The sequence below is a fragment of the Mesoplodon bidens genome, assembly GCF_964165515.1.
Source record: "Mesoplodon bidens genome assembly, chromosome: 2".
NCBI lineage: Eukaryota > Metazoa > Chordata > Mammalia > Artiodactyla > Ziphiidae > Mesoplodon > Mesoplodon bidens.
The window spans coordinates 60,813,693-60,839,409 of record NC_138177.1 but is presented as its reverse complement, the minus strand read 5'-3'; the positions used below and the strand labels follow the sequence as shown (position 1 = coordinate 60,839,409).

The 25,717-nt window shown below is 35.5% G+C and overlaps 1 protein-coding gene across 4 annotated transcripts in view; it reads left to right on the top strand.

Annotated features, from left to right (window-relative positions):
* The window catches only part of AKT3 (AKT serine/threonine kinase 3), a 379,096-nt gene that overhangs the window by 193,065 nt on the left and 160,314 nt on the right, over nucleotides 1-25,717 (top strand). For all 4 annotated transcript variants that reach the window (XM_081216479.1, XM_081216481.1, XM_081216480.1 and 1 more), the window contains exon 4: nucleotides 7,689-7,833. In XM_081216479.1, coding sequence (XP_081072605.1) covers nucleotides 7,689-7,833 — 145 coding nt within the window. The remainder of the gene's footprint in view (nucleotides 1-7,688; nucleotides 7,834-25,717) is intronic.

The following is a 25,717-nucleotide window of genomic DNA, read 5'->3' as shown; positions in this document are numbered from 1 at the left end:
AAGCTGTTAAAACTGATATAAGTAAATAAATTAATTAAATAACACTTCAGTCCATGTCAGATATTCCACTAATCCCAAAGCTTCTCTGGAAATGACTGCTGTGATGCATGGATTGTGGTATCTTGGCTCCCAGGGCAGAGGTTGGGCCTGAGCTCCTGTGGTGGGAGCGCTGAGTCCAAACAGCTGGACTAACAGAGAAGCTCAGACCCCAGGGAATCTTAATCGGAGTGAGGCCTCCTGGAGGTCCTCATCTCAGCACCAGCACCCAGCTCTACCCAACTGCCTGCAAACTCCAGTGCTGGACGCCGCAAGCCAAACAGCCAGTAAGACAGGAACACAGCCCCACCCATCGAAAACAAAGAGATGACAAAAACATGTTACAGATGGAGGAGCAAGGTAAAAACCTACAAGACCAAATTAAAGAAGAGGAAATAGGCAACCTACCTGAAAAAGAATACAGAGTAATGATAGTAAAGATGATCCAAAGTCACAGAAATAGAATGGAGGCACAGATCAAGAAAATACAAGAGATGGTTAACAAAGACTTTGTAGAACTAAAAACCAAACAAACAGTAAATAAGAACACAATAACTGAAATGAAAAATACACTAGAAGGAAGCAATAGCAGAATAACTGAGACAGAAGAATGGATAAATGAGCTGGAAGATAGAATGATGGAAATAACCTCTGAGGAGCAGAATAAAGAATGAAAAGAACTGAAGACAGTCTCAGAGACCTCTGGGACAATATTAAATGCAACAGCATAACAAATTATAGGGGTCCCAGAAGAAGAAAAGAAAGAGAAAGAGTCTGAGAAAATATCTGAAGAAATTATAATTGAAAACTTCCCTAACGTGGGAAAAGAAATAGCCACCCAAGTCCAGGAAGCACAGAGAGTCCCATGTAGGATAAACCTTAGGAGAAACACACCAAGACACATATTAATCAAACTAACAACATTTAAATTAAAAGAAAAGAAAATTAAAAACAGCAAGGGAAAAGCAACAAATACAGTACAAGGGAATCTCTATAAGGTTATTAGCTGATTTTTCAGCAGAAACTCTGCAGTTCAGAAGGCAGTGGCAGGATATATTTAAAGTGATGAAAGGGAAAAACGTACAACCAAGATTACTCTACCCAGCAAGGATCTCATTCAGATTCGACAGAGAAATCAAAAGCTTTACAGACAAACAAAAGCTAAGAGAATTCAGCACCACCGAACCAGCTTTACAACAAATGCTAAAGGAACTTCTCTAGGTGGGCAACACAAGAGAAGAAAAAGACCCACAAAAACAAACCCCAAACAATTAAGAAAATGGTAATAGGAACATACATATCAGTAATCACCTTGAATGTAAATGGATTTAATGCTCCAACCAAAAGATACAGACTGGCTGAATGGATACAAAAACAGGACCCATATATGCTATTTTCAAGAGATCCGCTTCAGACCTAGGGATACATACAGACTGAAAGTGAGGAGATGGAAAAAGCTATTTCATGCAAATGGAAATCAAAAGAAAGCTGGAGCAGCAATACTCGTACCAGATAAAATAGACTTTAAAATAAAGACTTGTTACAAGAGACAAAGAAGGACACTACATAATGATCAAGGGATCGATCCAAGAAGAAAACATAATAATTATAAATATTTATGCACCCAACATAAGAGTACCTCAGTACATAAGGCAAATGCTAACAGCCATAAAAGGGGAAATCAACAGTAACATGATAATAAGTGGTGGACTCTAACACCCTATGTACACCAATGGACAGATCATCCAGACAGAAAATAAATAAAGAAACAGCAGCTTTAAATAACACAATAGACCACATAGATTTAATTGATATTTATAGGACATTCCACACCCGAAAGCAGTAGAATACACTTTCTTAAGCACACAAGGAACATTCTCCAAGATAGATCACATCTTGTGTCACAAATCAAGCCTCGGAAAATGTAAGAAAATTGAAATCGTATCAAGTATCTTTTTTGACCACAATGCTATGAGATTAGAAATCAGAGGGAAAAAGCTGTAAAAAACACAAACATCTGGAGGCTAAACAGTGTGCTGCTAAAAAACTAAGAGATCACTGAAGAAATCAAAGAGGAAAGAAAAAAAAATACATAGAAACAAATGACAACAAAAACACAATGACCCAAAACTGTGTTTCCAAAACACAGGAAAAGCACTTCTAAGAAGGAAGTATATAGCAATTGAATCTCACCTCAAGAAACAAGAAAAATCTCACATAAACAATCTAACCTTAAACCTAAAGCAACTAGAGAAAGGAGAACAAAGGAAACCCAAAGTTAGCAGAGGGAAAGAAATCATAAAGATTGGAGCAGAAATAAATGAAATAGAAACAAAGAAAACAATAGCAAAGATAAATAAAAACAAAAATTGGTTCTTTTAGAAGATAAACAAATTTGATAAACCTTTAGCCAGACTCATCAAGAAAAAAAGGGAGAGGACTCAATAAAGTTAGAAATGAAAAAGCAGAAATTACAACTGACACCACAGAAATACAAAAGATCATGAGACTAATACAGGCAACTATGTGCAAATAAAACGTACAACCTGGAAGAATTGGACAAATTCTTGGAAAGGTACAATCTTCCAAGATTGAACCAGGAAGAAATAGAAAATATAACCAGACCAATCATAGGTACTGAAATTGAAACTGTGATTGAAAATCTTCCAACAAACAAAAGTCTAGGACCAGATCACTTCACTGGTGAATTCTATCAAATATTTGGAGAAGAGCTAACACCTATCCTTCTCAAACTCTTCCAAAAAATTGCAGAGGGAGGATCACTCCTAAACTCATTCAACGAGGCCACCATCACCCTGATACCAAAACCAAAGATATCAGAAAAAAAAAAATTACAGACAAATATTACTGATGAGCATGGATGCAAAAGGTGCTTAGAGGGAAATGTATCACCTCTAATGCTTGTATTTGAAAAGAAGAAAGTTCTCTAGTCATTAAGTTTCCATCTTAAGAAAGTAGAAAAGTAGAGTAAAGTAATCCCAGAGCAATCCGAAATAAGGAAACAATAGAGAGTAGAATTCAATTTAATAGAAAGCAGAAAAATAATAGGGAATAATCCATAAACAAAAGTTAGTTCTTTGAAAATACTTAATAGAGTCAAAAAATGGCTTGTAAGATTGTTAGGAAAAAATAGAAAAAAGAGGGAAGACACAAATTACTGACACTGACCCGTAGAAAACATTGGCAAAGTTGAAAAGCTCAATATTAATGAACAGTATTGAGTTTGAGTAAAAACTTTTTCCTGAAGAAAAACTCCAATTCCAGATGGCTTCAATGTTTACTTCTGTCAAATATTTGAAGAGGAAATATTACCAAGCCTACACAATTAATTACATAAAATAATGGAGGTGGGAACCCTTCCCTTCTCATTTTATAAAGCTAGTGTCACCCTCATTCCAAAAAATGGTCAGTGCTATCATAAGAAGAGAGAACTATATCAACAAGATATTAGCAAACCAAATCCAACAACACATAAAATCATCATACACCATAACCAATTGGGATTCATCCCAAGTTCACAAGGATGGATCAACATATACAAATCAGTCAATGTGGTACTCCACATAAAAGCCAAAAACCACATGATCATCTCAATAGATGCAAAAAAAGCATTTGACAAAATTCAACATGTATTCATGATTAAAACTCTTACAAAAGTGGATATAGAGGGAACATATCTCAAGATAATAAAAGTTATTCATGACAGACCTACAGCCAATATCATACTCAGTAGTGAAAAGCTGAAAGCTTTCCCGCTAAAATCTGGAGCAAGACAAGGTACCCACTCTCACCTCTTCTATTCAACATAGTATTGGAAGTCCTAATCACGGCAGTCAAACAAGAAGAAGAAATAAAAGGTATCCAAACTGGAAAGGAAGAGGTCAAATTGTTATTATATGCAGATGATAATATACTATGTATATAAAACCCTAAAGACTCCACATAAAAACTACTAGAAATGATAAACGAATTCAACAAGGTAGCAGGATACAAGATTAACATACAGAAATCGGTTGCATTTCTTTTCACCAATGATAAACTATCAGGGAATGTAAAAACATAATACCTTTCAAAATTGCATCCCCCAAAATAAAATACTTATGAATAAATTTGATCAAGGAGGTGAAAGCCTTATACACTGAGAACTACAAAACATTAATAAGGGAAATTGAAGATAATTCAAAGAAATGGAAAGATATCCCATGCTCTTGGATTGGAAGAATAAATATTGTTAAAATGGCTATGTTATCCAAAGCAGTCTACAGATTTAATGCAATCCCTATCAAATTACCCATGACATTTTTCACAGAACTAGAACAAATAATCCTAAAATTTATATGGAACCATAAAAGACCCAGAATGACCAAAGCAATCCTGAAAAAAAAAAAAAAGCAGGAGGCATAAACCTCCCAGACTTCAGACAATACTACAAAGCTACAGTTATCAAAACAGTGTTGTATTGGCACAAAATCAGACATATGGATCAATGGAACAGTACAGAGAGCCCAGATATAAACCCACATACCAATTGTCAATTATTCTTCAACAAAGGGGGCAAGAATATACAACAGGGAAAAGACAATCTCTTCAGCAAGTGGTGTTGTGAAAGTTGGACAGCTGCATATAAATCAATGAAATTAGAACACATCCTCTCACCATACATAAAAATAAACTCAAAATGGCTTAAAGACTTAAACATAAGAAATGACACTAAAAAACTCCTAGAAGAGATCATAGGCTAAACATTCTCTGACATAAGTCTTAACATTGTTTTCTTAGGTTAGTCTCCTAAGGCAATAGAAATAAAAACAAAAATAAACAAATGAGACCTAATCAAACTTACAAGGTTTTTTTTTTTTGCAGTACGTGGACCTCTCACTGTTGTGGCCTCTCCCATTGCAGAGCACAGGCTCCGGACACGCAGGCTCAGCAGCCATGGCTCACGGGCCTAGCCGCTCCGCGGCATGTGGGATCTTCCCGGACTGGGGCACGAACCCATGTCCCCTGCATCGGCAGGTGGACTCTCAATCACTGCGCCACCAGGGAAGCCCCAAACTTACAAGCTTTTGCACAGCATAGGAAATGATAAACAAAACAAAAATACAACCTACAAGAACGGGAGAAAATATTTTCAAATATTGCAACCAACAAGAGCTTAATTTCCAAACTATACAAATAGCTCATAACAACAACAAAACAAACAGCCTAGTCAAATAATGGGCAGAAGACATAAATAGACATTTATCCAAAGAACAAATATAGATGACCAATAGGCACATGAAAAGATGCTCAACATTGCTATTAGAGAAATGCAAATCAAAACTACAATGAGGTACCACTTCACACCAGTCAGAATGTCCATCATTAAAAAGTTACAAATAACAAATGCTGTAGAGGGTGTGGAGGAAAGGGAACCCTCCTACATTTTTGGTGGGAATGTAAGTTGGTGCAGCCACTGTGGAAAATGGTACGGAGGTATCTCAGAAATCTAAAAACAGAATTAGCATATGATCCAGCAATCCCACTTCTGGGCATATATTCATACAAAAGTATAATTCAGAAAGCCATGTGTCCCTATGTTCATAGCAGCTCTATTCACAATAGCTAAGACATAGAAACAACCTAAATATCCATCGACAGATGAATGAATAAAGATATGGTACATATATACAATGGAATACTACTCAGCCATGAAAAAGAACGAAATAATGCCATTTGCAGCAACATGGATGCAACTAGAGATTATCATACTAAGTGAAGTAAGTCAGAAAGAGAAAGACAAAATATGATATCGCTTATATGTGGAATCTAAAATATGACACAAATGAACCTATCTATGAAACAAAAACAGAATCTTAGACCTAGAGAACAGACTGGTGGTTGCCAAGGGGGAGGGAGTAGGGGGAGCGATAGAATGGAAGTTGGGGTTAGCAGATGTAAGCTTTTATTTATAGAATGGAGAAACAACAAAGTCCTACTATACAGCACAGGGAACTATGTTCAATATCCTATCATAAACCATAATGGAAAAGAACACGTTAAAAAAAAAGCATGTATATATATTTAACTGTATTACTTTGCTGTACAGCAAAATTAGCATTGTAAATCAACTATAGTTCACTAAAAATACTGATTTAAAAAAAGGAGAAAGAAGTAGCCCAATATACTTGTGACTATAGTCAATGCAAAATTTCTTAACAAAAGTTTGACAAACCAAATTCAAAAAATATGCAAGAAAAAGGTTAATACATTATGACTAAACGGAGTTTATACTAGAATTCAGTTGTATTAACATCTGAAAATCATTCAACTAATTTCACTGTATTAATAGGATAAAAGAAAACTACATGGTCATTTCAACAGGTGCAGAAGAAGCATTTGAAAAAATTCAACACTCTTTCATAACAAAAACACTCAGCTGGCTAGGAATGGAAGGGAACTTACTCAACTTGATTAAGGGTATCTACAAACTACAGCTTACATAATACTCAAAGGTAAAAGGCTTGATATTTTCTCTCTTAACATCTGGAACAAAGTAAGAATGTCTGCTCTCACGACTTTTATTTAACATTGTACTGATGGTCTGTTCTAGTGCATTATAAGGCAAGAAAAAGAAATGAAAGGGAAACAAACTGGAAAGAAAGAAGTAAACTTATTGCTCTTATTTGTAGACAGTATGGTAGTATTTGTAGAAAATCCAGAAAAATAAAAGCTGTTAGAAATATTAAATGAATTTATTAAGGCCATAGAATTAAAGGTCAACATAGAAAAAGCAATTGTATTTCTAAATACTAGCAAGAAAAATTAGAAAATGAAAAAAAAATTAAACCTCCATAATAGCAATAAAGAATACTTAGAAATAAATTCAATTAAAGATTTGCAAGACATTTTCACAGAAAATTACAAAACACTGCATTGGAAAATTGAAGACCTAAATAAATGGAGAGCTATACCATGTTCATGGATTGGAAGACTTAATTTATTAATATGGCAATTTCCTCCAGATTGACCTACAGATTTAATGCAATTCTAACAGACTTTGTCTTAAGAAATCTGCAAACTGATTTTATTTATATGGAAATAAGTGATCCTTTATCTGATAGCACAAGTGTCAAAAAGTAAAAGCTTCATACTACTGCTCCTGAGATATATTATTTAAGCTACAAACTGTGCCTATCATTTTTTAAAACAGAAACTTACATATGATCTGGGAACAGGTTTTGCCTTTGAAAGCTTTTTCTTGGAACATCTGTTGGACCATAATAAAGAAACTGAGTATGTCAGTGATGGACTTACAATGGCTAAACAATACATTTAAAAAGTGTGGCAAAATTTTGGGGGTCTATATACTTTATAGATAAGATGTGTGCAGAGAATTAAAATTTAACCATACTTTAAACGGATTTTTAGTCAGTTTTCTTACAATCGTCTTCTCCTTCTCCCCTTCTCCTCCCCCTCCCTCCTCCTCCTCCTTCTTTGTTAATATACCTCCAAATAAATGCTAGTATATCTTGAAGATGGGGCTTATGTATTACTCTGGAATAGACTTTGTGTTGATTTTATATTTTATAAAAGAAATATCTGCATCATTACAATTCTTTATTAATGGAAATTTTTTCTTGTTTTTGTAGGGAAGAATGGACAGAAGCTATCCAGGCTGTAGCAGACAGACTCCAGAGGCAAGAAGAGGAGAGAATGAATTGTAGTCCAACTTCACAAATTGATAATATAGGAGAGGAAGAGATGGATGCTTCTACAACCCATCATAAAAGAAAGGTAGAAAAGAACACCTTACTCCCCTCCTCAGCACAACATTTATATGTGTAGAAGAAATATGTTAACAACTGCCATTTGCAAAAACTGTTTGCCAAGTATATTATGATATGCTATTATATTGGTGTGGATGGTTTTTAATCAGGTGAATCTTAAACCTGTCATTGTTTAAAACCAAATAATTGAAACATCACTTTATTTTAGTGTTTCAGCAACTACCACTGAATGCTGAAAGGGCTTGTTAGGAAGTTGTGATTGATGTGCCATCATACTGCTTTATAATTTGCATTTTTCCCTTATTGTTTTTAATACAATTTTAGAAACTTGGAAATAAAGTGTTTTCCCTAATATGGTCCTTTTCTATTTGGCATTTTTTGTTCTCCTGAAAGCAGAAGGTGAAATGGCTCTGGTATACTTCCTGCTTGGTGCCCCAGTCTCACTAATGTCAGCAGGAAAGCGAACAGTCTTGGAAATTATAACTTTTTATTTTAGTGGCTGCTTCTGAGCCAATGAGAGAAAAAGATTTTTTCTTCCCTCAGTGCTCCAGCATAATAATGGCCAATTTATATATTTATGAGAATTGTAAATTATGTTTTTCATTGCTATAGAAAATTGCAAAGCAACTCCCTATGTAAAAAGTGGTATTTTAAGATTAAGGGTAAAAGTATTCAAAATAGATGAACATGCCATTTTTAATGTTAGAATATATTTGTTATAATAGATTTTAAATTAATCTTCAGGTAGGAAAATGCTAATTCTTAAGGTAATGATCCATGTAATTTGGTATTAGCACAGTGATTAAGAACTCTTTGGAGTTAGACTGCCTGAGTTCAAATCCTCTTTTTCCTATGTGCTAACCATGTGAACTTGCTGAGCTTTACAGTTACAACTTAGATTTAGTTAATCGTCCTTTCCTTACCTGAAATTTCTATTCTAATTAGAATAATATTCTATACTTGATCTTGGCCAAATGTTTGAGAATGCTGTATGTCTTCCTTGAAGACTAATCCTCTATTTTTCAGTTGAATTGTATCCCTGTTTTCTTTTGAATCACCTTAACAACGCTCTTCACTTGTTCCTCAGTTATTGCAAAGAGAAAAATACAGTCTAGCTTTACCCACCTTCTCAGAGAGAAAAAAACTTCTTTTGCTCATGTATGTGCACATGTACACAATTAATTTGAAATTTGACTATGCTCATAAATTTAAAGTCATATCCTGATTATTCTCACCTTTTGAGTAATAAACTACCTTGTTCAGTAACAAGCTAGACTGCTGTAGAACTTCTTAATTAGAAAGATTAATAGTAAGATGCTGTTTAGGCAGATAGAGGTTGAAAGTGGGAAGTTTATAACACTCTAACTAGAAATACTGTTACTGATAGATGTAAGAATTTTGGAAATGAATATGAAAATTTGCAGAAGATTTTTGAATGAAGAGAGACAACCTTTTGAAAGATATAAAAGTGGAAAACTATGGAAGATCCTTCTTTTTCTGTTAAGGCTGGTTGTAAATGATTATTAAAGCATAATACGTTTTCCTGTTTTGTTACCACTGTGGATTATCTTAGAATTTATCACCTTCACTAATTATCACTTATAAAGATTTATTATATGCTTATTTTGTGCTAGGCTCTGAGCAGTACTTTTATATGTGTTATCTCATTTGATCCTCATAGGAATCATATGAGGTAGGTACTGTTATCCCATTTTACAGTTGAGTCTTCTGGTATTTAAAGAAGTTAAATATCTTATTCAAGCATATAATGACTTTACACACTATGCAACTTTAGTATGCAGTCTACTTTTTATTGATTCACATATCTTGAGCTTCTATAATCTCTATAATTGTTATAGTCATTACATAACCGAGCTATGTTAGAAACAAAATTATACACATAAGGTCTCTTATATTTGTACTCTGTTTCTCAAAATAGTGTGTCAAATTGTTGCATTTACACAGTGCTTGAATATTAGTTAATTTCATTTTATATTAGCGCACTCTTGGAAAAATCAGTAGAATTTTAATATTATAGAATACTGGTAGAAAGTGAGGTTTTTGTTGTCCTACTGCTTGAGTTCATGTCCTGGGTCTACAATGTGTGTAATTGTGGGGAAAGTCCCTTAATCCTTCTGTACTTTATTCCCTTTATCTATAAAAGGGAGATAACAGTGGTACTTACCTCATAGAGTTGTGAGGATTAAAATATAGTTTAGAATATATGTGAAGTGCATATATACTAAGTGCTCAATGAATATTAGCTAGTATTAGCTAGTATTCTACTTTATCCACATAAAGATAATTAAACATTCACATATTTTTAAAGTGGAGTCTCCTAGAATTCTCTTGTTGAAACTAAGTCTCCAAAATGAAAAACTGATAGAAGTATTTTGAATTTGGGAGGTGGGGGTCCATTGTCTTATTTAGCTTATATCTTATTTCCATTGTAATTTTTAAATTTTATTTAAAATGAAATAGTATAAAATAGTTTGAAATAACAAAGAGTCCAGAAAAAGAACATTTGTACCACTAACTATGCTATAACAATCGCAATAACTTGGTTCAAAAGGGTGAAATATTACTATCATTTCCTTAAGATGACTCTAAAACTACAGTTGACACATGAACAACACAGAGACTTATTGAGCCGCCCTCTGCACAGTTAAAAATCTGCCTATAAGTTATAGTTGGCCCTCTGTGTCCCAATTCCCCCTATCTGTGGTTCCTCTGATGCAGCATTCCCTCCATATGCACGCTTGTTTTGTATCTGTGATTCTGCATTTGAGGATTCAACCAACAGTGGATCAAAAAAAATCAGTAGAAAAAATCCACATGTAAATGGATCCACAGAGCTCAAACCCCTGTTGTTCAAGAGTCAGCTATATATCCTTTATGAATGTCAGTTTTAAAAATAATTTTACAAGTTCAGATTATTTTTAATTTTAGATTGTAAACACAAATATTTTCAGATAAGAATATCCTTCTCTGAGAGATAGCTTCAGGACGGCGGAGGAGTAAGGCATCACCTTCCTCCCCACGAATACATCAAAAATACATTTACATGAGGAACAGCTCCTACAGAACACCTACTGAATGCTGGCAGAAGACCTCAGACTTCCCAAAAGGCAAGAAACTCCCCTCATACCTGGCTGTGTGGCTAACAGGATCTTAGTGCTCTGGCCAGGTGTCAGGCCTGAGCCTCTGAGGTGGGAGAACTGAGTTCAGGACATTGGTCCAGCAGAGACCTCCCGGCCCCATGTAATATCAAATAGTAAAAGCTCTCTCAGAGATCTCCATCTCAATGGGAAGAGCCAGCTACACTCAACAACCAGCAAGTTACAGTGCTGGACACCCTATGCCAAACAACTAGCAAGACAGGAACACAACCCCACCCATTAGCGGGAAGGCTGCCTAAAATCATAATAACGTCACAGACACCCCAAAACACACCACTGGGCGTGGTCCTGCCCACCAGAAAGACAAGGTCCAGCCTCATACACCAAAACACAGACACCAGTCCCCTCTACCAGGAAGCCTACACAACCCACTGAAACAACCTTAGCCGCTGGGGGCAGACACCAAAAACAATGGGAACAACGAACCTGCAGCCTGCGAAAGGAGACCCCAAACACAGTAAGTTAGGCAAAATGAGAAGACATAGAAACACACAGCAGATGAAGGAGCAAAGTAGAAACTCACCAGACCAAACAAATGAAGGGAAAATAGGCAGTCTACCTGAAAAAGAATTCAGAGGAATGATAGGAAAGATGACCCAAAATCTTGGAAATAGAATGGAAAAAATACAAGAAATGTTTAACAAGGACCTAGAAGAACTAAAGGAATCACTAGCAGAATAACTGAGGCAGAAGAATGGATAAGTGACCTGAAAGATAAAATAGTGGAAATAACTACCTCAGAGCAGAATGAAGAAAAAAGAATGAAAAGAATTGAGGACAGTCTCAGAGACCTCTTGGACAAGATTAAATGCACCAACATTTGAATTATAGGGGTCCCAGAAGAAGAAGAGAAAAAGAAAGGGACTGAGAATATATTTGGAGAGATTATAGTTGAACACTTCCCTAATATGGGAAAGGAAGTAGTCAACCAAGTCCAGGAAGCACAGAGAGTCCCATACAGGATAAAACCAAGGAGAAACACGCCAAGACACATATTAATCAAACTATCAAAAATTAAATAAACAATATTAAAAGCAGCAAGGTAAAAACAACAAATAACATACAAGGGAATACCCATAAGGTCAACAGCTGATCTTTCAGTAGAAACACTGCAAGCCAGAAGGGAGTGGCAGGACATATTTAAAGTGATGAAATGGAAAAACCTACAACCAAGATTACTCTTCTAGCAAGGATCTCATTTAGATTTGACAGAGAAATTAAAACTTTTACAAACAAGCAAAAGCTAAGATAATTCACCACCACCAACCCAGCTTTACAATAAATGCTAAAGGAACTTCTCTAGGCAGGAAACACAAGAGAAGGAAAAGACCAACAATAACAAACCCAAAACAATTAAAAAAATGGTAATAGGAACATACATATCAATAACTACCTTAAATATAAATGAATTAAATGCTCCAAACAAAAGGCATAGAAGGGCTGGATGGATAAAAACACAATACCTGTATATATGCTGTCTACAAGAAAATCACCTCAGACCTAGGGACAAATACAGACTGAAAGTGAGGGGATGGAAAAAGATATTCCATGTAAATGGAAATCAGAAGAAAGCTGGAGTAGCAATTTTCATATGAGACAATATAGACTTTAAATGAAAGACTATTACAAGAGACAAATAAGGACACTACATAATGATCAAGGGATCAATCCAAGAAGAAGATATAACAATTGTAAATATGCACCCAACATAGGAGCACCTCACTACATAAGGCAAATGCTAACAGCGAAAAAAGGGGAAATCGACAGTAACACAATCATAGTAGGGGATTTTAACACCCCACTTTCACCAATAGACCGATCATCCAAAATGAAAATAAGGAAACAAAAGCTTTAAATGATACATTAAACAAGATAGACTTAATTGATGTTTACAGGACATTCCATCCAAAAACAACAGAATACAATTTCTTCTCAAGTGTTCATGGAACATTCTCCAGGATAGATCATATCTTGGTCAAAATCAAGCCTTGGAAAATTCAATAAAATTGAAATCATATCATGTATCTTTTCTGACCACAACGCCATAAGACTAAATATCAAGTACAGAAAAAAAATCTGTGAAAAATACAAATATGCGGAGGCTAAACAATACTACTAAATAACCAAGACATCACTGAAGAAATCAAAGAGGAAATCAAAAAATACCTAGAAACAAATGACAATGAAAACACGAGGACCCAAAACCTATGGAATTCAGCAAAAGCTATTCTAAGGGGGAAGTTTATAGCAATACCTACCTCAAGAAACAAGAAACATCTCAAATAAACAACCTAACCTTACACCTGAAGCAGTTAGAGAAAGAAGGAAAAAAAACCCCAAAGTTAGCAGAAGGAAATAAATCTTAAAGATCAGATCAGAAATAAATGAAAAAGAAATGAAGGAAACAAGAGCTAAGATAAAAAAAAACTAAGAGCTGGCTCTTTGAGAAGATAAACAAAATTGATAAACCCTTACCCAGACTCATCAAGAAAAAAAGGGAGAAGACTCAAATCAATAGAGTTAGAAATGTAAAAGGAGACGTAACAACTGACACAGCAGAAATACAAAGGATCATGAGGGACTACTACAAGCAACTATATGCCAGTAAAATGGAAAACCTGGAAAAAGTGGACAAATTCTTAGAAAAGCACAACCTGCCAAGACTGAACCAGGAAGAAATAGAAAAAATGAACAGACCAATCACAAGCACTGAAATTGAAACTGTGATTTAAAAATCTTCCAACAAACAAAAGCCCAGGACCAAATGGCTTCACAGGTGAATTCTATCAAACATTTAGAGAAGAGCTAACACCTATCCTTCTCAAACTCTTCCAAAATATAGCAGAGGGAAGAACGTTCCCAAACACATTCTATGAGGCCACCATCACCCTGATACAATAACCAGACAAAGATGTCACAAGAAAAGGAAACTACAGACCAATATCACTGATGAAAATAGATACATAAATCCTCAACAAAATGCTAGCAAACAGAATCCAAAAGCACATTAAAATGATCATACACCATGATCAAGTGGGGTTTATTCCAGGAATGCAAGGATTTTTCAATATACACAAATCAATCAGTGTGATAAACCATATTAAAAAATTGAAGGAGAAAAACCATATGATCATCTTGTTAAAGCTTTAGCAAGAAAAATCTTTTGACAAAATTCAACACCGATTTATGATAAAAACTCTCCAGAAAATAAGCATAGAGGGAACTTACCTCAACATAATAAACACCATATATGCTACAGCCAACTTCATTCACACTGGTGAAAAAATGAAACCATTTCCACTAAGATCTAGAACAAGACAAGTTTGCCCCCTCTTACCACTATTATTCAACACAGTTTTGGAAGTTTTAGCTACAGCAATCAGAAAAGAAAAAAAAAAAGAATCCAAATCAGAAAAGAAGAAGTAAAACTGTCACTGTTTGCAGATGACATGATACTATACATAGAGAATCCCAGAGATGCTACCAAAGAACTACTAGAGCTAATCAATGAATTTGATAAAGTAGCAGGATATAAAATTAATGCACAGAAATCTCTTGCATTCCTATACACTAATGATGAAAAATATGAAGGAGAAATTAAGGAAGCACTCCCATTTACCACTGCAACAAAAAGAATAAAATACCTAGGAATAAATCTACCTAAGGAGACAAAAGACCTGTATGCAGAAATGTATAAGACACTAATGAAATAAATAAATACAGATGGAGAGATATACCATGTTCTTGGATTGGAAGAATCAACATTGTGAAAAATGACTGTACTACCCAAAGCAATCTACAGATTCAGTGCAATTCCTATCAAACTACGAATGGTGTTTTTCACAGAACTAGTACAAAACATTTCACAATTTGTATGGAAACACAAAAGACCCCAAATAGCCAAAGCAATCTTGAGAAAGAAACCCGGAGCTGGAGGAATCAGGTTCCCTGACTTCAAACTCTACTACAACCTACAGTAACCAAGACAGTATTGTAGTGGCACAAAAACAGAAATATAGATCAATGGAACAGGCTAGAAAGTCCAGAGATAAACCCATGCACATATGGTAACCTTATCTTGATAAAAGAGGTAAGAATATACAATGGAGAAAAGGCAGCCTCTTCAATAAGTGGTGCTGGGAAAACTGGACATCTACATGTAAAAGAATGAAATTAGAACACTCCCTAATACCTTACAGAAAAATGGACACAAGAGCTTCCCTGATGGCGCAGTGGTTGAGAGTCCGCCTGCCGATGCAGGGGACATGGGTTCGTGCCCCAGTCCGGGAAGATCCCACATGCTGCGGAGTGGCTGGGCCTGTGAGCCATGGCCGCTGGGCCTGCGTGTCTGGAGCCTGTGCTCCGCAACGGGAGAGGCCACAGCAGTGAGAGACCCGTGTACCGCAAAAAACAAACAAACAAACAAAAAATCTACAAACAGTAAATGCTGGAGAGTGTGAGGGTGTGGAGAAAAGGGAACCGTTTTGCACTGCTGGTGGGAATGTAAATTGATAGAGCCAGTATGGTGAACAGTATGGAGGTTCCTTAAAAAACTACAAATAGAACTACCATTTGACCCAGCAATCCCACTACTGGGCATATACCCTGAGAATACCATAATTCAAAAAGAGTCATGTACCACAATGTTCATTGCAGCTCTATTTACAATAGCCAAGACATAGAAGCAACCTAAGTGTCTATCGACAGATGAATGGATAAAGAAGATGTGGCACATATATACAATGGAATATTACTCAGCCATAAAAAGAAATGAAACTGAGTTATTTGTAGTGAGGTGGATGAACCTAGAATCTGTCATACAGAGTGAAGTAAGACAGAAAGAGAAAAACAAATACCATATGCTAACACATGTATATGGAATCTAAAAAAAAAAAGGTTCTGTATAACTAGGGGCAGGACAGGAAGGAATAAAGAAGCAGATGTAGAGAATGGGCTTGAGGAGTCGGGGAAGGGGAAGGGTAAGCAGGGACGAATGAGAGTGTGGCATGGACATATATATACTACCAAATGTAAGATAGCTAGCTAGTGGGAAGCAGCCGCATAGCACAGGGAGATCAGCTTGGTGCTTTGTGTCCACTTGGGAGCATAGGGAGGGTTGGAGGGAGACACAAGAGGGAGGAGATATGGGGATGTATGTTTATGTAAGGCTGATTCAGTTTGTTATATAGCAGAAACTAACACCATTGTAAAGCAATTATACCCCAATAAAGATGTTTTAAAAAAATGAATATCCTTCTCATAATTTACTGAATATATTTTCTTCTTTGTTCACTTTTTGACAAATGGGCACTAGGATGAAGAGAATATCTAGTGATTATAGTAGCTATGCTGAGAATTGTCTTAACTGCTCTCTGTTACTTGGATCAGACTGATGTGGTAGAGTATTGCCATAGTGTCTGCTGTGCAGCTTGAAACTCTTGGAGAGGGAAGGATACTGGTGGCGGAGAGAAGAGGCAAAGGCCTTGCAACCAGATTCTAGTGCTGATCTTTGTTTAAATTAAAAGATGATTTTTCAAAGGAATTTGATTACAGCAGGTGTCCCCAACCCCCCCTCATCCACACACAACCCCCCAGGCTGCACAGCAGGAAGTGAGCAGCGGGTGAGCAAGCGAAGCTTCATGTGTCACACCCCATTGGTCCCCATTGCTTGCGTAACTGCCTCAACCATCCCTCCCACCCTCAGTCCATGTTAAAATTGTCTTCCACGAAACCAGTCCCTGGTGCCAAAAAGGTTGGGGTCTGCTGGATTAGAGGACGCAGGAATGCTTAATCTTGGTCTGCCAAGCTGCCATTATCTATACCCTGTCATGTATGTGAAGCGGCACAGCATAAAAGGATTAATAGTCAAATGGGAATAAAAATTCTGCTTAGTTTTCAAGTAACCAATGTAGACCTCTCTGGGAGCAGCTGTTTATCATCTCATGACTTAGGTAAGAAGTATAATCAGTACCTCCTATATTCCCATTATGTCTGATTCCAGTTCTTGGAATTTTCTTACTTACTGCCTGACTACCATAACTGATAACAATGGCTAGCATACAGAGAAGGAGAGGAATAAAAGAACAGACCTGCTGAAATCAAGTGATCTCTCACTTCCTACCCAGAGGGAGGAGCAGCATAATCAGTGTTGTAGAAGTTGACTGATAAGATTAAAGCTTCCCCTTCCTTGGGCAAAAGCACTAGAGGAAGTGGGCAGAGAAGTGAACTTCTTGAAAGCCTCCTTTTCACTCCATGGGCCTTATTTGGTTTATTACTTACATTGTAAATATATGTGGAATTAATCTTTTTTGACCAAATATGCTAAAACCATTGTATTTTTTTCCTTGTATTCCTCTTCAATTATATATAAATATTTGTAACCTAATTTTGGGGCTAGACAATCTTTTTCTTACATTCTAGTGTGTGTGATTTGAATATACTGAGTAAGCACTTTTTGTATATGCACATGCATCTCTTAACCTAAAACAGCCACATTGATATGTTAGAGATTATGTAAAAGAAAGAGTATAACTCTGTAAAATATTTCCCTAATAAATTCTTAGGTTTGGATTTTAGAGGGTTAATTTTTCTGGAGCGTGTCTTATGCTTTTTTAAAAAAATTTTTTTTTATTGAAATGTTGTTGATTTACAATATTGCACTAGTTTCAGCTCTTATTTTTAAAATTTTTTTATTGAAGTGTAGTTGATATACAGTATTGTGTTAGTTGATTTACAGTTTGTGTTGGTTTCCCCTTTGGTAACCATAGATTGTTTTCTATGTCTGTGAGTCTGTTTCTGTTTTGGAAATAATTCATTTGTACTTTTTAAAAAGTTTCCACATATAAGTGATGTAATATTTGTCTTTCTCTGACTTACCTTCACTTAGTATGGTAATCTCTATGTCCATCCACGTTGTTGCAAATAGCATTATTTCGTTCTTTTTTCATGGCTGAGTAATATTCCATTGTGTGTGTGTGTGTGTGTGTGTGTGTGTGTGTGTGTGTGTGTATCATATCTTTATCCATTCATGTGTTGATGGACACTTAGTTTGCTTCTATATCTTGGCTATTGTAAATAGTATGTTATGCTCTTATTTTTAATTAAAATCTTATTGTATCTTTTCCCTTAACACCATCCAAAAGAGGAAAATAGTTTACATTACATTTGTAAAGACTAGATAATCACCGTGTATACTGCACTAAAGATGAACATTTGGTATCAAAGATAATTTTTAAATTTTCCAAAGTTTTATCAAAATAGATATGATAAATGTTTCTCATTTTATCATATAGTAATATAAATTTTATATAGTAATGTAAATTTTTGTTAGTAATATGTTTCCATGTAAATTCCTCATTTTTTTTAAGATTGACATACTGACAGAAGCTATGAAATTTAGCGTTAAGGCTGTCATCCTTTTTGAAAACCTCCTTGTCCCTAAGAATTACAATCCTTAAAGAATATGGTACTATTTCATTATTATATGTTGCTTTTCATGTGAAAATGTCATAAAGCAATTTACAGCTTATTTTCTAATTTTTATCCCCAGAATTCATTTTCAGTTTATATGATATTTAGTAATGGGACACAGCAAGTATCATTTCCCAGTATTTTTAGATATAAAATTAGGTGGGTACTGTTCAAATGAAGCTTTGAGCAATAAAAATAACATTATGGCTTATTTATGAGAATAATGTCTGTCAGTTCTTCACTGCTGTGAAGTAAAGTTCCCAAGTTTAATATCTTAAAACAATGACAGTATATAATTTCTTCTGATTTTGTGGTTTGCCTGGGCAATTCTGCTGGTCTCACTTGGACCTTTCAAGCAGCTGTATTCAGCTGGCACATGGACTGGGCTGGAAGATCCATGAAAGCCTTTCTCCCATGTCTGGATTTTTGGTTCTCCTCCAGTGAGCTCTCTCTTCATGTGATGTCTCATATTCCAGGGCCTCTCCATATGGCCTTTCTCTCCAGCAGATAGCCTGGACTTCCTTGCAGCATGAGAGCTGACTTTTAAGAATGAAACTTTTCCAAGAAGGAGAAAGCATACGCTCCCAGACTTAAAGGCTAAGTCCGGAACTGGCACTCTATCACTTTGATGGTATTTTGTGTTTAAAGCTGGACTCAAAGCCAGCCCAGGGACAGGGAAAGTTGACTCCACTTCTTCATGGGAGGAATGGCATGTACATACAGGGAGTCGGGACTGGAGGAATTAGTGTCTGCCATTTTTGGAGACTACCTAGCACAAAGAGCTTTGTGGTAATATAGTATTACTTGATTTTTAAAAACCTGTTAATGAAAATGGAATTACTTAGTATTACCTACTGTTTGTTTAAATAACAGTAATTCTGTTAACTCTATTCTGTATATTTAGAGTGACGTCTTTGGTTTTTAGTTGAATTAATAAATATACTTGGTTATTTTACCTATCTCTTGCTACTTTTCTTTGAATTAGAGATGCTACTAAATGATTAAGACAGTGTAACTTGACATTTGGAAAAATTACCAAGATTATAGGTAGCAAATATTATTGAAAAGGAGTGAAACCATTCATTCTAAAATTTTTAGAATTTTTACATGTATCTACAGACATATTCACCAGTGAACCATCTGGTCCTAGAGTTTTCTTGTTGAAAGATTTTTGACCACAATTCAATTTCCTTGATAGATATAGGATATTCAAATTATCTATTTCTTCTAGAGTAACCTTTGAATTTGAACCTTTCAAGGAATTTGTTCACTTCATATAAGTTGTTTATTTTATGGACATAAAGTTGTTTATAATACTCCCTTGGGATCCTTTCAGTATCTGTAGAATCTGTAATGCTGTTACCTCTCTCATTCCTAATATTAGTTATTTGCATCCTCTTTCTTTCTTTTCCTGAATAATCTGGCTAGAGATGTATCAATTTTATTGATTTTCTCAAAGAACCAGCTTTTGGTTACATCAGTTTTTCATTCTTTTTATTTTTTTTTCATTTTTTAATTGGAGTATAGTTGATTTACAATGTTGTGTTAGTTTCTGCTGTAAAGCAGAGTCAGTTGTGCATATACATATATCCACTCTTTTTTAGATTCCGTTCCCATATAGGTCATTATAAAGTACTGAATAGAGTTCCCTGTGCTCTTCATCAGGTTCTTATTATTTATCTGTTCTATATATGGTATGTATATGTCAAATTCGAATCTCCCAATTTATCCCTTCCCCTCCTTTCCCCCCTGATAACCACAAGTTTATTTTCGACATCTGTGACTCAACTTCTATTTTGTAAATGGGTTCATTTGTACCATTTCTTTAGATTCCACATATAAGTGATATCATATGATATTGTTTTCTCTGTCTGACTTACTTCACTCAGTATGACAAACTCTAGATCCAACCATGTCGCTGAAAATGACATTATTTCATTCTTTCTTATGGCTGAGTAATATTCCATTGTATATATGTACCACATCTTCCTTATCCATTCCTCCATTGATGGATATTTAGGTTGCTTCCATGTCCTGGCTGTTGTAAATAGTGATGCAGTAAACATTGGGGTGCATGTATCTTTTTGAATTATGGTTTTCTCTGGGTATATGCCCAGGAATGGGATTGCTGGATCCTATGGTAGCTTTATTTTTAGTTTTTTAAGGTATCTTCATACTGTTCTCCATAGAGGCTGTATCAATTTACTTTCCCACCAACAGTGCAAGAGGGTTCCGTTTTCTCCACACCCTCTCCAGCATTTATTCTTTCTAGATTTTTTGATGATGGCCATTCTGACCTGTGTGAGGTGGTACCTCACTGTAGTTTTTGGTTTGCATTTCTCTAATAATAAGTGATGTTGAGCAACTTTTCATGTGTCTCTTGGTCATCTGTATGTCTTTGGAGAAATATCTGTTTAGATCTTTGGTCCACTTTTTAAATGGGTTTGTTTTTTTGATACTGAGCTGTATGAGCTCTTTGTATACTTTGGAGATTAATTCCTTGTCCGTTGCTTCGTTTGTAGATATTTTCTCCCATCCTATGGGTTTTCTTTTTGTTTTGTTTATGGTTTCCTTTTCTGAGCAAAAGCTTTTATGCTTAATTAGATCACATTTGTTTATTTTTGTTTTTATTTTCATTACTTTCAGAGGTGGATCAAAAAAGACGTTACTGCCATTTATGTCAGAGAGTGTTCTGCCCATGTTTTTCTCTAAGAGTTTTATAGTATCTGGTGTTACATTTATGTCTTAATGCATTTGAATTTATTTTTGTGTATGGTATTAGAGAATGTTCTAATTTCATTCTATTACATCTAGTTGTCCAGTTTTCCCAGTGCCTCTTATTGAAGAATTCCTCCATTGTGCATTCTTGCCTCCTTTTTCATAGATTAGGTGACCATAGGTGTGTGGTTTATCTCTGTACTTTCTATCCTGTTCCATTGATCTATATTTCTGTGTTTTTGTGACAGTACCATACTGTTTTGATGACTGTAGCTTTGTAGTATAGTCTGAAGTCAGATAGCCTGATTCTCCCAGCACTGTTTGTCTTTCTCAGGATTCTTTTGGCTATACAGGGTCCTTTGTGTTTCCATACAAATTTAAAATTTTTTTTGTTCTAATTCTTTGAAGAATGCCATTGATAATTTGATAGGAATTACATTGAAACTGTAGATTGCCTTGGACAGTATAGTCATTCTGACCACATTCGTTATTCCAATCCAAGAACATGGTCTCTTTTTCCAATGGTTTGCAATGTCTTCAATTTCTTTCATCAGTGTCTTAGAGTTTTCAGAGTTCATGTCTTTGGTCTCCTTAGGTAGGTTTATTCCTAGATATTTTACTCTTTTTTGATGCAATGGTAAATGGGATTGTTTTGTTAAAATCCGTTTCTGATCTTTGTTTTTAGTGTATAGAAATGCAACAGATTTCTATGTATTAGTTTTGTGTCCTGCAACTTTACCAAATTCATTGATTAGTTCTATTAGTTTTCTGGTAGCATCTTTAGGATTTTTGATGTATAGTATCATGCAAACAGTGACAGTTTTTTTTAAACATCTTTATTGGAGTATAATTGCTTTACAATGGTGTTTTAGTTTCTGCTTTATAACAAAGTGAATCAGTTATACATATACATATGTTCCCATATCTCTTTGCTCTTGCGTCTCCCTCCCTCCAACACTCCCTATCCCACCCGTCTAGGTGGTCACAAAGCACTGAGCTGATCTCCCTGTGCTATGCAGCTGCTTCCCACTAGCTATCTATTTTACATTTGGTAGTGTATATATGTCCATGCCACTCTCTCACTTTGTCACAGCTTACCCTTCCCCCTCCCCATATCCTCAAGTCCATTCTCTAGTAGGTCAGTGTATTTATTCCCGTCTTACCCCTAGGTTCTTCATGACATTTTTTTTTTAGATTCCATATATATGTGTTAGCATACGGTATTTGTCTATCTCTTTCTGACTTACTTCATTCTGTATGACAGACTCTAGATCCATCCACCTCACTACAAATAACTCAATTTTGTTTCATTTTATGGCTGAGTAATATTCCATTGTATACATGTGCCACATCTTCTTTATCCATTCATCCAATGATGGACACTTAGGTTGCTTCCATGTCCTAGCTATTGTAAATAGAGCTGCAATGAACATTTTGGTACATGACTCTTTTTGAATTATGGTTTTCTCAGGGTATATGCCCAGTAGTGGGATTGCTGGTAGTTCTATTTGTAGTTTTTTAAGGAACCTCCATACTGTACTCCATAGTGGCTGTACCAATTCACATTCTCACCAGCAGTTCAAGAGTATTCCCTTTTCTCCACACCCCCTCCAGCATTTATTGTTTGTAGATTTTTTAATGATGGCCATTCTGACCGGTGTGAGATGCTAACTCATTGTAGTTTTGATTTGCATTTCTCTAATGATTAATGATGTAGAGCATTCTTTCATGTGTTTGTTGGCAGTCTGTATATCTTCTGTGGAGAAATGTCTATTTAGGTCATCTGCCCACTTTTGGATTGGGTTGTTTGTTTTTTTGATATTGAGCTGCATGAGCTGTTTATAAATTTTGGAGATTAATCCTTTGTCAATTGTTTCATTTGCAAATATTTTCTCCCATTCTGAGGGTTGTCTTTTGGTCTTGTTTATGGTTTCCTTTGCTGTGCAAAAGCTTTGAAGTTTCATTAGGTCCCTTTTGTTTATTTTTGTTTTTATTTCCATTTCTGTAGGCGGTGGGTCAAAAAGGATCTTGCTGTGATTTATGTCATAGAGTGTTCTGCCTATGTTTTCCTCTAAGAGTTTGATAGTTTCTGGCCTTACATTTAGGTCTTTAATCCATTTTGAGCTTATTTTTGTATATGGTGTTAGGGAGTGTTCTACTCTCATACTTTTACATGTCCCTGTCCAGTTTTCCCAGCACCACTTATTGAAGAGGCTGTCCTTTCTCCACTGTACATTCCTGTCTCCTTTATCAATGATAAGGTGACCATATGTGCATGGGTTTATCTCTGGGCTTTCTATCCTGTTCCATTGATCTATATTTCTGTTCTTGTGCTAGTACCATACTGTCTTGATTACTGTAGCTTTCTAGTATACTCTGAAGTCAGGGAGCCTGATTCCTCCAGCTGTGTTTTTCGTTCTCAAGATTGGTTTGGCTATTTGGGGTCCTTTGTGTTACCATACAAATAGTGAATTTTTTTGTTCTAGTTCTGTGAAAAATGCCAGTGGTAGTTTGATAGGGATTGCATTGAATATGTAGATTGCTTTGATTTGTAGAGTCATTTTCACAATATTGATACTTCCAATCCAAGAACATGGTATATCTCTCCATCTCTTTGTGTCATCTTTGATTTCTTTCATCAGTGTCTTATAATTTTCTGCATACAGGTGTTTTGTCTCCTTAGGTAGGTTTATTCCTAGATATTTTATTCTTTTTGTTGTAGTGGTAAATGGGAGTGTTTCCTTAATATCTCTTTCAGATTTTTCGGCATTAGTGTGTAGGAATACAAGAGATTTCTGTGCATTAATTTTGTATCCTGCTACTTTACCAAATTCATTGATTAGCTCTGGTAGTTTTCTGGTAGCATCTTTAGGATTCTCTATGTATAGTATCATGTCATCTGCAAACAGTGACAGGTTTACTTCTTTGCCAATTTGGATTCCTTTTATTTCCTTTTCTTCTCTGATTGCTGTGGCTAAAACTTCCAAAACTATGTTGAATAAGAGTGGTGAGAATGGGCAACCTTGTTTTGTTCCTGATCTTAGTGGAAATGGTTTCAGTTTTTCACCATTGAGGACGATGTTGGCTGTGGGTTTGTCATATATGGCCTTTATTATGTTGAGGAAAGTTCCCTCTATGCCTACTTTCTGCAGGGTTTTTATCATAATTGGGTGTTGAATTTTGTCAAAAGCTTTCTCTGCATCTATTGAGATGATCATATGGTTTTTCTCCTTCAGTTTGTTAATATGGTGTATCACGTTGATTGATTTGCGTATATTGAAGAATCCTTGCATTTCTGGAATAAACCCCACTTGATCATGGTGTATGATTATTTTAATGTGCTGTTGGATTCTGTTTGCTAGTATTTTGTTGAGGATTTTTGCATCTATGTTCGTTAGTGATATTGACCTGTAGTTTTCTTTCTTTGTGACATCTTTATCTGGTTTTGGTATCAGGGTGATGGTGGCCTCGTAGAATGAGTTTGGGTGTATTCCTCCCTCTGCTATATTTTGGAAGACTTTGAGAAGGATAGGTGTTAGCTCTTCTCTAAATGTTTGGTAGAATTCGCCTGTGAAGCCGTCTGGTCCTGGGCTTTTGTTTGTTGGAAGATTTTTAATCACAGTTTCAATTGCAGTGCTTGTGATTGGTCTGTTCATATTTTCTGTGTCTTCCTGAGTCAGTCTTGGCAGGTTGTGCATTTCTAAGAATTTGTCCATTTCTTCCAGGTTGTCCATTTTATTGGCATAGAGTTGCTTGTAGTAATCTCTCATGATCTTTTGTGTTTCTCCAGTGTCAGTTGTTACTTCTCCTTTTTCATTTCTAATTCTACTGATCTGAGTCTTCTCCCTTTTTTTCTTGATGTTTCTGGCTAATGGTTTATCAGTTTTGTTTATCTTCTCAAAGAACCAGCTTTTAGTTTTATTGATCTTTGCTATCATTTCCTTCATTTCTTTTTCATTTTTTCTGATCTGATCTTTATGATTTCTTTCCTTCTGCTAACTTTGGGTTTTTTTTGTTCTTCATTCTCTAATTGCTTTAGATGCAAGGTTAGGTTGTTTATTCGAGATGTTTCCTGTTTCTTAAAGTAGGATTATATTGCTATATACTTCCCTCTTAGAACTGCTTTTGCTGCACCCCATAGATTTTGGGTCATCGTGTCTACATTGTCATTTGTTTCTAGGTATTTTTTTTATTTCCTCTTTGATTTCTTCAGTGATCACTTCGTTATTAAGTAGTGTATTTTCTAGCCTCCATTTGTTTTTATTTTTTACAGATCTTTCCCTGTAATTGATATCTAGTCTCATAGTGTTGTGGTCAGAAAAGATACTTGATATGATTTCAATTTTCTTAAAGTTACCAAGGCTTGTTTTGTGACCCAAGATATGATCTATCCTGGAGAATGTTCCATGAGCACTTGAGAATAATGTGTATTTTATTGTTTTTGGATGGAATGTCCTATAAATATCAAGTAAGTCCATCTTGCTTAATGTATCATTTAAAGCTTGTGTTTCTTTATTTATTTTC